Source organism: Acomys minous, assembly GCF_964271855.1.
Source record: "Acomys minous genome assembly, chromosome: 6".
Lineage (NCBI taxonomy): Eukaryota > Metazoa > Chordata > Mammalia > Rodentia > Muridae > Acomys > Acomys minous.
The window spans coordinates 84,602,443-84,614,638 of record NC_140487.1 but is presented as its reverse complement, the minus strand read 5'-3'; the positions used below and the strand labels follow the sequence as shown (position 1 = coordinate 84,614,638).

General features: G+C 47.6%; 1 protein-coding gene across 1 annotated transcript in view; it reads right to left on the bottom strand.

The window, feature by feature from the left end:
- Positions 1–12,196, bottom strand: part of PLPP3 (phospholipid phosphatase 3) — an 81,174-nt gene that overhangs the window by 22,654 nt on the left and 46,324 nt on the right. The window contains exons 3-4 of the mRNA XM_084785557.1: positions 3,581–3,861; positions 3,107–3,164 (exon numbers count right to left, since the gene is read on the bottom strand). Coding sequence (XP_084641683.1) covers positions 3,107–3,164; positions 3,581–3,861 — 339 coding nt within the window. The remainder of the gene's footprint in view (positions 1–3,106; positions 3,165–3,580; positions 3,862–12,196) is intronic.

Genomic DNA, 12,196 nt, shown 5'->3' with positions numbered 1-12,196 from the left:
GTGACTTCCCTTCCACTTTTTCATCACACAGAAGACTTTAAATTTCTTTAAAGTAAAAACAGGTAGACTGAATGGTAAATAGCACCAATCCCCACTTTGTTTGCTTTGTTTTGTTTTGTCTGACAGAAAGGGCCAGATCAGAAAAGTGGCAACTCTTCCATTAGGGGTGACAGTCTCCATTTTACAGATGAGTACACACCGAGGCTGTATCTCGCTCACAGTTCACAACCAGTAATAGGCAAGCCAGAGTACTGTCCACATCTGTCTGATTCTAGAGGCAAAAGCAGTCCAAGCGCTGTGCTCAGCTGGTTCACATATGACTCTCCCCAGGGCTTCAGGGAAGCCACGGATCATAGGCTGTTAGAAAAGCTCGGGGTATATGGGGGTAGGCCCAGATCCATGCCCAACTCTCACACTTCCTGAAGCCCAACATAAAAGCACTAGGGGAGAGCTGAAGAGCTTGTCTGACTAATCACCAGATTTCCACCCTTTCTAGGGAAAAGAAAAGCTTTGCATGGCACGTGGGATACAGGAAGACTGAGATTTCTGTGAAATATCACACACAACCAAGTTCTGGAAAACGCACTGGTCCTCGTTTAAAGCCTTTTGCTTCTGAGGTTGTTTTAAGGCACGTGACCTTGGGGGGAGGGGGCGGGGAGAGAGCTGTGTGGGATGGATCTGTTTGTGTGGGTGTCTTCAAGGAAAGACCACTGACTGTGCATTCTTGCACAAGCTCCTAAGATCCTATGGTGTGTATGTAATCAGGTGCAGTATGGTGTGGGCATGCATGCCTGTGTGTGTGTGTGTGTGTGTGTGTGTATGTGTGTGTCTGTGTGTGTCTGTATGTCTGTGTGTGTCTGTGTGTGTCGATGGGGATATACCAGGAGACAAGGGCTTAGCATCAATCCCCACTCCATCTCTCTTTTTCAGTTTCTCTCCTTTCTTTCTTCAGCAATATGAAGGCACTACCATTCCTCGCCCACTCGGTCATCCTTTGCACAGACTTCCCTCAGTGCCACAGCTAGCGAGGGGCCACGGAGTGGAGAGAGCCAAGGCCAGGGAAGAGTGTGGGAACACCTCCTACAGGTGGGATTGAAATTAGGTCAAGAGCTTGCATGTTTTGTGCTTTGTTTTTTGGAAAGGTTTGTTTTTCAACTTTTGTAGCCAACACAGTGGAGAAGAGGCGAGAGTGGCCCTGGAGAAGACCACCCTTCAAGTGCCATTTCTGTATTTTACTGGCTGTACATTGTTGTTATTAACCTCTCAGATTCAAGTCTGTTTCCACAAACAAGATAATCAAAGCCAAGCCCATAAGCTACAAAAGAAGCAAATGTTTCATTGTGTTTGTAGACACAGGGCCTGGCACACAGCAGGAACCCCCAACCTGCACCCCAAACATGTCAGCATACACCTTCTGGGCAGCTGCAAAGGACATCCCTCTCAGGACTGGCTTCAAAAGAATTCCGTATTTTTCTCTTGGAATAAAATGAAGGGACAAGGGCGGGCGGGGGCGGGGGGGGGGGGGAGTGGGGGCAAATGGACACAATCAACTCTCCTAAGCATTTTTACAAAATACTGAAATTACATTTGTAAAATTGCTTCCAGCCCTGGTAAAATACACACATGGAACAGAAACCTAAATATCTGCTAAATTATCCTTTTTAAGAGCAAAACAAAAACAAGCAAGTGAAGAACGGAGGGGAGTGCTGTTCATGGCTAAATAAGGCCCAAACGGAATGTTTTTTATAGGTAGGGGCCTACCTTTTAGCACTGCACCCTGGGTAACTGGAAAGCCAGAGGCCTCTGAACTTGGAAAGGGGAGGCGGGGTGGGGAAAGCAAAACAAACCAAACTCTGTTGTTGTTGGGTTTTTCCCCCCAATTCTTAATTATGTTTTTAAAATACGTGGAAATCAAAATGTTCTTTTTCCCAAACAGCTTGCACTCCTCAGAGCTCTGACTGGCCTCCTTGCACCTTCTCCCTCTGAGCTCCACTGGAGCAGCTGAAGGCAGGAAGTGCTGTGGCTCGGCAGCTCAGTCAAGAAGGAGCGAGCGAGGAAAGGCGGGGAAGATCAGGTTTAGCTGACACCGGAAAGCCAAGCAGCCTGTTGTCTGCCTGGGGCAGCTAGAGTGGAGGAAAGCTGTCCACCTGCACTGCACTGTCCGAGCATGTCTGAGGAAGCCAGGCAGGACAGGGCAACGCAAATCCAAGTCCCATCCCCACCCCCACCCCCAAGGCCAATGAACTCAGATACGCTTCTTGCCCTCTCTGGATCCAGGAAATAAGAATATGTATTTTGCCCTTCACACGTGTCCGTCTGGACATTGACACACTTGGTGGAACCCAAACTACTGTCTCAGCAAGCTGAGATAATAAAGGGCAGTGAGATGGCTCAGAGGGTAAAGGCGCTTGCTACTTGACAATGCAAGCAAATCTGATGCCCTGAGCTCAGTTCCTGGAAGCCAGCTGAGAGTGGAAGAGAGAACTGACTCTGACCTGCACAGGCATGCCATGGCATGTGCGTGCCCCCTCACGTATAGATAAGTTTAAAAAAAAAGTCAGATAATAAAGCCTCCCGAAGCTTATGTATATTATACACATACATATACATGAATATAATATTCATACAATATAGTGTGAAAACAAAGGCAGAGTGAACAATGCGAGGAACCGGATCAGAAGCCTTGCGTGTGAAGGACACTGGCGCCTGCTTTTGTAAACTTGACAATTCACTTGGATTCACTGGGTCGATAATAGCTTTTTCCCATTACCGAGTATCATCTGTAACATTAGGCTACTCTAGACTAAAGGAGTCCGCTGTCCAGAAAGCAGCGCTTGTACTATAAACTACTGCACAAATACCTTCTCCCACTCTGACTTCGGTCCCTACCTCGCAGCAGGGTGAACAGTATTGTTTTCTGCGAAACGGAAAAAGCCTAGAAAGTAGTGGGAGTTCTGCTAAGTTAGTGTCGGGCTCCGATGAGACCTAATGTCCTCGGCTCATCCCTTTTCACCCCTAAAGACTCCACATGAACTCTGTCCTCAGTGATGCTAAGGGGTAAGAAGCAAGTGCCGCGCTCTGCCTCTGTTAGAGGACAGAAACTTACCACCAGATACAGCATCGTGAACATGGAGAAGGAGGCGTGGCCTGAGAAGAAGGACTTCCTGCAAGAAGAAGAAAGGGCCATGAAAGGACCGCATTCACGTGCACTCACGCCCCCAGCGTTCGCTCGTCTGTCTTCCCTTCCTAGACTGTGACCTTGACAGCAGACACTGAATCTTGTTCATTTTTTTTTTTTTGCATCCTCCCTAGTGTTTTGGATACATGCCTGGAATGCAGGAGGCGCACATAAATAAACAAGAGAATGAATGAATGAATGAATGGGTTTGCCATTGCTATAACATAGTGACTAATTTACACATCTGGCGCAATCATTTGGCTAGGAGTTCTTCAAGAGTGGGTACTGTGCCTTCTCCCCTCGTCTAAACCAGGGCCCGGCCCCAAGGGTGTTCAGTGGGCATCCTCCGGAGTGCACTGTGTCGAGGTGCGTGCTGTTGTCTGTGTGGTGGTGGTGTCCTACCTGGCCTCCTGTACTTTGCTCTCTTCTCCTCTGCACCTGTAGTTATGGATGTAGCCCTCGGAGCAATTGATCTGACTGAAATCAGGGTCACAGACGCTCAGGAAGTGAGGCCTCAGGCGACCGATGGACACTTTGGCGATGTCTGTGAAGGACTGGCTGATGGCACAGCCAAAGAGGAAGCAGCCCACTTGCTTATAGAGAGCGGCCACGTAAGGGTTCTGAATGGTGGATCGGGACTTCTCCTTGAGGTAATAGATCCGGTAGAACTCCCCTGTGATGATCTGAAATGAAACGGAGAAGGGAGTTAGGGAGGGCTGAGCTACCCTCCAAGCTGATGCCATAGACCACACATAAGTTAAAAAAAAAAAAAAGTCAGATAATAAAGCCTCCCGAAGCTTATGTATATAATATACATACACATAACATACATACATATACATGAATCTATTCAATAATTAACTAACAGGTGCAATCTAAAAAAAAAAAAGAATCCCAATTTTCTATTTAAAGTATGAATATTTAAATAAGCACAAGAGAAAACAATCAAAATGCAAACATGGCTGTCATTTTATTTATTTATTTATATATTTATTTATTTGGGCTTTTTCAAGACAGGGTCTCTCTGTGTCGTATTGGCTGTCCTGGATTTGATTTGTAGACCAGGCTGGCCTGGTGCGAACCCACAGTGATCCACCTCCCTCTGCCTCGGGTGTTGCGATTACAGGCGTGTGCCACCACTCCCAGCTCATTTTCTTCTTTAAAAGGATTCTTACATTGCCATAGTACCTCCAGAACAACACTAAAGCCCACCAAGTGATAAATATATGTATATACATGTGTACGAGACCAGTAATATGTGGATAGATGTACATCAAAAAAGGACTCAGCTCCAGAAAAACCAAAGATACAGACGTCAGTGATTAAGGTAAGGGTGGTTCCATGTCAGGAGACCCTGCGGAAGGGTAGTGAAGGTGTCATGGAGTGTGGTGAAAGATAAGTTCTACCAGGCTGACTCTGGTGAGGGTCCTGCCTCGGTGCGAGCACTCATGGGCATATGCGGCCACAGTCAATACCCCAGTCAGTCAATCCTTCCCCATAAATGGAGGCTGCTCGCCTTTGCAGAGGCACTTTATATGAGAGATAACATTGACGGGACGGGAAATGTGCTCAGTCATGGAAAGAGAGCCTTTTTTATTTATCATTGATTATTTAATATTCTATACTGAGGGCTGAACCTAAGGCCCCACACTGAGTTACATCTCTAGCCCTGTTTTTTCTTTTCCATACATAGAATGATAAAAAACAAAACACTGGTCTAGCCTAGGCACAGCGGCACCATACCTAGAGTCCCCAGCACTGGGAGGCAAAGGAGGTAAGGTCAAGGGTTCAAGACCAGTCTTGGACTCTGTCCCAAAAAACAAACATAAACAAAATAACATTGAAATAAAAGCTAAGAAACATATAATATATTGCCTTTGGGTGTCTGAATTTCTCAGTCAGGCTGTGTCTAATCCTTAGGTTTGAAAGTCCGAGAATGAGGCTGGATGCATCGGTCTCCCTACAACAAACTATCCCTCCACTGCTGAAACTGCCCAGCTTTCCAGGAAGCATGGGCCAGCTGTCGCTCTGTAAGGTGACTGTGGACAGCGTCTTTTTGTCACTAGACCAGATTGCCTTTGGTGATGCACGTGTGGATAGTGCCTCTTTGTCACTGGACCAAACTACCTTGGGTGATGCACAACCACGCAGCCTCATCTTAACTCCACAGCACAGCTGTGGCCACTTCCTGGCTACAAGGCCAGAGGCAGCGATGGTCAGCTCATCACTCACCACAAAAGTCCCCTTCACACTTCCTCCCACGACGGATGCTGAACCACACTTGTCCTTTCAGTGAGAAGATATGTTCACAACCGCAGGGGAAGCAATAGATTGGCACATCTGGGGCACTGCTCTGCAGCCGTTCCGCTATTCTTTTGAAGAATTGGACTCAAGGCATGAGTCCAATCCAGGTCCTCAAAGGCCCCAAAGTGTGGGGGAAGGAGGTGGTATGATAAACACACCAGCTGGGCCCAGGGACAAGCAGGTGCCGGAGTGGGGAACAATGCTGACACGAGAGCCCTGCTTGACAAATGTGCTGTACTCGTTAAGTGTGGCATTTTCCCCAATCACGTTCAGCTTCATTCTATAGGACCGGGATGGTCAAAGGTGGGCCCAGTCAGCGTCCTTGCCCAGCGAGTCCCTGACAGAGCAGAACTAATGTTTAACTCCTCATAGGTGATCGGAACCGGTCGCTGAGGGAACAGACGAATGTCAGGGGAGGAGTCAATCCTTGGAGATGCGCAACTGGAACTGTCCCCTGATCGTCACCAAGGTCCTTCTGATAACTTGCCACAGAGACTCAGTCTGAGCGGCACGACAAGCCCCAAAGGAAGGCAAGCAAAGTTCTATGCTGAAGAGACTGGGGCCCAAAGAGTGGACCCAGGCGTACATACTCACTCTCTGTCTAAGGCTCTTCCCTTCCATTCTTTTTTTTTAAGATTTTATTTATTTATCTTATGTATGAGTGCTCTATCTACATATATATCTGCAGGCCAGAAAAGGAGATCAGATTCCAGTATAGATGGTTGTGAGCCACCATGTGGTTGCTGGGAATTGAACTCAGGACCTCTGGAAGAGTAGACAGTGTTCTTATCTCCTGAGCCATCTCTCCAGCCCCCTCCCTTCCAATCTTGATCCGCTTCCCTCTTCCAACCTGTTCACACGTTTACCCTATGGAATCTTCCTTCCCGGGCTAAGGTGTTCCAGATGTCCATTAGCACAATCTCGCTTGCTGACTCCTTCTGACTCTTTCTTTCTACAGCACACTCAGGTGTGTTTACATGCAGGGGGATGGCCATGGTTGGATCCTCACTCACCGGGCTAATTTGGAAAAGGGCAGCATCTCTATTTGCAAGATGTCATGCTTTATTACCCCATAATAGCAATGACATTTACTCTCAAGCTTCTGAGCTAGCTTCTAAGCAAGCAGAGGCAACAGGTCACAGACAACAGTAGAGGGAGGTTACTTGTGAAAAACACCTATAAACAAGGCACAGATCCAAGTGCCACACCACACAATGCCTGCCTCTTGGATTGCTTCGGGGTTTTTCCAAGATCAGGCCACTGATTTAGACAAAGAAATCCTGGCTCAGACAACATTGGGTGTGATTTTTCTGCTTGTGGTGAGGAAGAACAGGTGAGGTTTTGACTGTAAATTAGCATCTTTTACCTGGTCTTATCAAACTTCGGCAAGAATCACTTCTGTTTAGAACACCTTAGGGAGAAAGGGTTTTATTACAATTCTCGGACTTTCTTTAGCCTTAACCTCCCAGCATTCTGAAACTCCTCTGGTGCGGCCAGCTCAGAGAGCTATGAGTGACAATCCTGAGAGTGAGGGAAGATTGAGAGAGAAAGAGTGTGTGCTATCCAGAACTCCTGACGACGAACAACAGCCAGTTCTTAGTTCCTCACATTTGCTCCACAACTCTGTCCACACAGCAAGCCCATTGGACAGACAGGGATTCTGGGGCTCTGAACGATGGGGTCTGGGAAATGGCCGAGGGATGAAGTCCACTCACTGGCTTTCAGTTCCAACACCGGGCAGGCTACCCTGTTTACGGTTATGGAAACCAATCTCTAAGGTGGAGGATCAGTCAGCTGTGTGTCTTCAGGACAGCCCAGCTGAAGCCGGCTTAGCAGACACAAGGCCCCGGGACCACATGGCTTCTGGAGCCGCCCTGACAGATTGTACAGTTAATGAGCAGCAAATTATGTATTTTCTTCATCCCCTCGTACAGAAGGGTCGAGGAGTCGACAACACGGCCATAAATCATCATTATGAACCAGGGGGACTTAGCTTCTTGTAATCCTAACCCTTAAAGGCTATTTAATGAAACTTGGGCTGCACCTCTGCATGAGAGAGATGGGGGTGGGGGGTGGGGGGTGGGGGGAGGGCAGCGGCTCCCTGACATGCTACCCGCCTACTCTGGAGTTTCAGATTTACAGCTTTCGGACTTTATTCATTATTCACAGTGTTTTCATTTCTGGGTCATAAAATGAGCACCCCCGCCCCAAGCCTTGGTCCCCCACCCCCCGAGGGCCTTCATTCCTGCCTCAGTCAGCAAGGTTCTGATATGTAAAATTCACTTTGGAGGGGGAAAAAAAAAACGCCTTGTATGTGGATCTCTCTCTGAAGCGTGGAGTGGCAGATCTGGGGGTGATGGCTGGCTGCCAGGCCGGCAGAGGACTCTCCCCTACCTGCCTTTTAAGGCACTTGGCGCAGACTCTGGAAACTCAGAGAGGAAAGCAAAGCAATTAAGCTCCAAGGGGACAGAAAGGGACCAGGTCCTGGCCAGCAAGCCAGCGGTTGGGAAATTGTCTCCAACTATGAGAGAGCCTCTTCCTGCCTTTCGTGGTGACAAAGGGCTCAGCTATCCGCATCTTTACAGATATTAACTGTTCTGGAGGGGAACTGGGAGAGGGACATTGGGCCAGCCTTTGTGGGAAGAGACGGGACATGGTGCTGAGAAAGGGGCACCAACCTGGGAGCGCTGTAAGGCTCAGTCTGATCCCATCTATTAGCTCTCAGCCAGATGACTTCACCTGTCTGGGCTCAGGTGTCCCCTTCTAGAAAATAGCATTCACAACATCCACCTGGCGGGCCTGGTGGGGAATTCAATAGGCGACATGTCAAATGCCTGGCACATCCAAAGGTTCATTTTGGCTTTGGGTTTTCCTCCTCCTTCTTACATGATTAGGAGGGGTTGTGTGTGTGTGTGGGAGGAGGAATCAAAGCACTATTTATTTCCAAGAATGCCTTGGAAAAGAATGTTTCAAACTGGACGTGAGAGCCATTACCTGCCAGGGCAGGAGCAGAAAATATGTGTGTTAGGATGCTGCTGGTTTCAGCATCAACAAAACAGAAGAAATGAAACCCATTGCGAAAGGACCCCACCCCCATCCCTCTCAGCTGCTCGGTGTTATTTTAAACATTTTGTTCTATTTATAAATCACCCCCAAGAAAAGCAATATTTTTACACAGTATATCCTACCTAACAATTCCTTCTCTAGAAACTGAGAGCTCTTGCCCCAGTGACTCTGAAGGGCCAACTGTATTCTGCTCTGTTGTAATAGTATTTCCACAGCATTTTACACCTTACAAAGCACTTTTCCCTCCACCTTTTCTGTCTCTCACAGAACCCTGTGGGTCACTATATGATTAACGATGGGTTTTTTGTTTTGTTTTGTTATGGTCTGGTTTTGATTTTTGAGACAGGGTTTCTGTGTTAGCCTTGGCTGTCTTGGACTTGCTTTGTAGACCAGGCTGGCCTCAAACCTACAGAGATCCACCTGCCTCTGCCTCCCTGAGTACTGGGATTAAAGGCCTGTGCCAACACGCCTGGCTACGAAGTCCACAGTTTGAAGTGCCATTAGTTTCCCCAAATGGCAGGATCTCACAGCAAAGACTTCCTTGAAGAGACAGTTTGCCAGTCCATGCAGGAGTCTCCTGGCCGCTCTCTCTAAAGTGCTGTGCACTGCCAGCTTCGCCCTCCCTTTTCATGTTGGATTTGTCAGGTTTCCTTAATAGTGTACCACTGTGCATTTCCTCCTATTTCTAAGCTCCTTCCTCTGTTTCCAGTGTTTCTGCATCTGGCTTCTACTCAGTAGATTTGAGTCTTCAGTAGAGTTGTAGCCCCAGCTCTCTGCTGTGACATTAGCTGCTTCAACAGCTCTGTGAAGGTGATCTCTCCTAAAGGCCTCCCAGCTCCATCCTATTCCCGTCTCCTGCTAATCCATCCAAGAGGACACAAACTCACGCCAGCAGGTCAAAGGACACAAACTCATGCCAAACTCTAACCAAGTTTAAGGTTAAACCCAGCTCTATCCTGTACCACCGTCACCTCACCCCTGTTTTCTGTATCCCTAAACCTAACAACAAAGATCCAGAATCTTGTGTGTGTGTGTGTGTGTGTGTGTATGTGTGTGTGTGTGTGTGTGTGTGTGTGTGTGTGTGTGTGTGTGTGGTTTTCTGAGACAGGGTTTCTCTGTGTAGTCTTGACTATTCTGGACTCACTTTGTAACCAGGCTGGCTTCAAACTCACAGTGATCCACCTGCCTCTGCCTCCCAAGTGCTGGGATTAAAGACGTGCGCACCACACCTGGGCAAGATCGAGAATCTTAAGACTCCTCCCTTTCTCTTATCCCACTGCCATCAACTTTTATTTATCATGCTATTACAACGTCCCTGGCATCATCTTCCGCCCCACGCCCCACCCCCTGCTCCTCTTGTATTGTCGCCACAATGGCCCAGGTTTCATTCTTACCATGGATAGAAAAAAGTGACCCAAGCTAATTTCCAACAATATTCTTTCCAATCTCTAGCAATTAATTTTTTTGCCTGTGAAAATTCCTGAGAGTCAGAGACCTTGACAATCTTGCCCAAGTCTTCTTTGAACCTGAACTTTGCCAGCGCCCTTGTGCCTGTTTCTCCAGACAAACAGGTCTGCTCTGCAGTTCCTGCAAGTGCACTCGAGTTGCAAAATCTCCTGCATTGTTACAGAAATTCCCTTCTCCCTGCAAGTCAAGATCTCTGATGAAAAATCCCATCCTTCCCCTTCAAAGAAAGAGCTCAGGTGCCGCTGGTCTTGGCACCAAGTGCAAGCTTTTTCACCTCTGCACCTGGAGTAACTAGGCATGCTAAACCTGGCTCCTCCTCAGCCACAAACACGAGGGTGGTGCTAGTCTCAGCAGCTTGAGTTTTCTGGTCATTAGATAAGACATGTGCTCATTAGAAACTATGATTAACACTTTGTGTGTGAAAATACCCCCAAGTCCTCTTTCCCCGAACTCCCAGGGACTCTACACCTCACACCGTCTACATTTGGTGACCTTGAAGCAAGAGAGAATAATAAAATTTTCTGAGTTTATTTCTCAGTACCAAGAAAAAAGGAAATGTTGACATCCATCGTCACTAAAGTGCTTTCATCCCGAGGACCCACTACTTTGATTTTTTTTTCTCTCTCTCTAATTCTTTTTCCCTCCTTAAGCATTAATACCACAGCTGGTTTAGTACTCGCCTTGCATCCCCCCTTAAACCGCATCTTATGGGCCACAGTGTCTACCACAATGACTATATGGTATGACAAAGGACCCACCTGCCACACAGGAGGTGGTGGTCATTATAGTCCTCCGCCTCTTCCTCCTCTTCCTCTCCAATACTGGGGATTGAGTCTAGGACCTTGCACTTAACCTGCCACCAGTGGTCACGTGCCTGGTGGTCTCAAGATTTTGGCTTCATACACATAGCTTGCCAAGACCAAAACTTAAAACCTTTCATAGCTGACTAAAGAAAGGCAAAGAACCCTCTACCTAGCCCTCAGATAGCTCATAAAAGGATCTGACTCTCCGTTCCCACTACACGCTAACACACACGGACTCTATCCCTCAGACTCATAAGCACTGTTGCTTAAAACAGATTATTGTCACCTTCAGATTAGATACTGTTTTCAAATAGTCCTGAACCCCTCAAGGTCTGTGCATAACTAGAAAGGAGCTGCTGCCAGCTTCATTTCTTTCCAGGCAGCAGAGTGAGTGTAGACGGTGGAAAGAGACCAAAGGAAACCCTAGACAGAGCCAGTAAGTGCCCATGTTTGTTAAATCACAAATAGATGCCCCCTCCCACCAGCCCCCAGGGACAAGAGGGTCTCTGAAGAACTCTGCAGCCATCTGATCAGGGGACAGCATAGCTGAAGGATTAATGTGGCCTCTCTCTGTCGGTGGTCTTGATAATTGCACAGATGGAGGGGATTGTAAACTGGGGGACTGGGTCCCCCACTAACTCACTGCTGGGCCAGCACAGCTTCACCTCTTTTTTTTTTTTCCCCTCAGTTCAAAACTCAACCTAAGCTTTAATGAGGAGCAATGTTGGGGAACCTTGTTTTCTTGGCAGAACTCTCACAGATAAAGGGAGATGGGGGTGGGAAACTAATGAAGTCCAGATGTGGGCCAACTGAAGCTTGATCCTGAATAAACAAGTCCTGAGGTATTAAGCTCTTCTTCTTGTCTCTCCAATAAGAAATTTGCATGTGGCGCAGAGCATGCCCCTGTGTTGCACACAGAGCGTTTTTAAGACGCTAGGGGAAACAACCAAGTTCCTCTGGCATCTCTGGCCCGCGGCTTTTGATTTTCTGCCCATGATTAAAAGCATCCTTGGTGATTTTTCATACACTTATATAATATCAAGTACCATAGGCTGCATCTTGAACTAACAATATTAGTCTATACTGGATCAATCCCCACCCCTCGCAGCTAATAGGACACAAACTTGTAAACAGACAAGAGAAATCACACTGTAACTATAGGGCTACAGGGAGGCAGGGTCAGAGTTCCCAGGGAGTTTTGGAACGGGGGTCGGGGGGTGGGGGGTAATGGGGGGGGATTAGTCAAAAGAATTCTTGGAGATGCCTGCTTGGTGTTTACTCAGTGCCTATTGTGTCCCATCAGAGGAGAAGACCTGGCCTCTGTCTCCCAGCTACCTGTCATCTGGCGGAGGGACCAAATCTAGACAGAAACCCTACG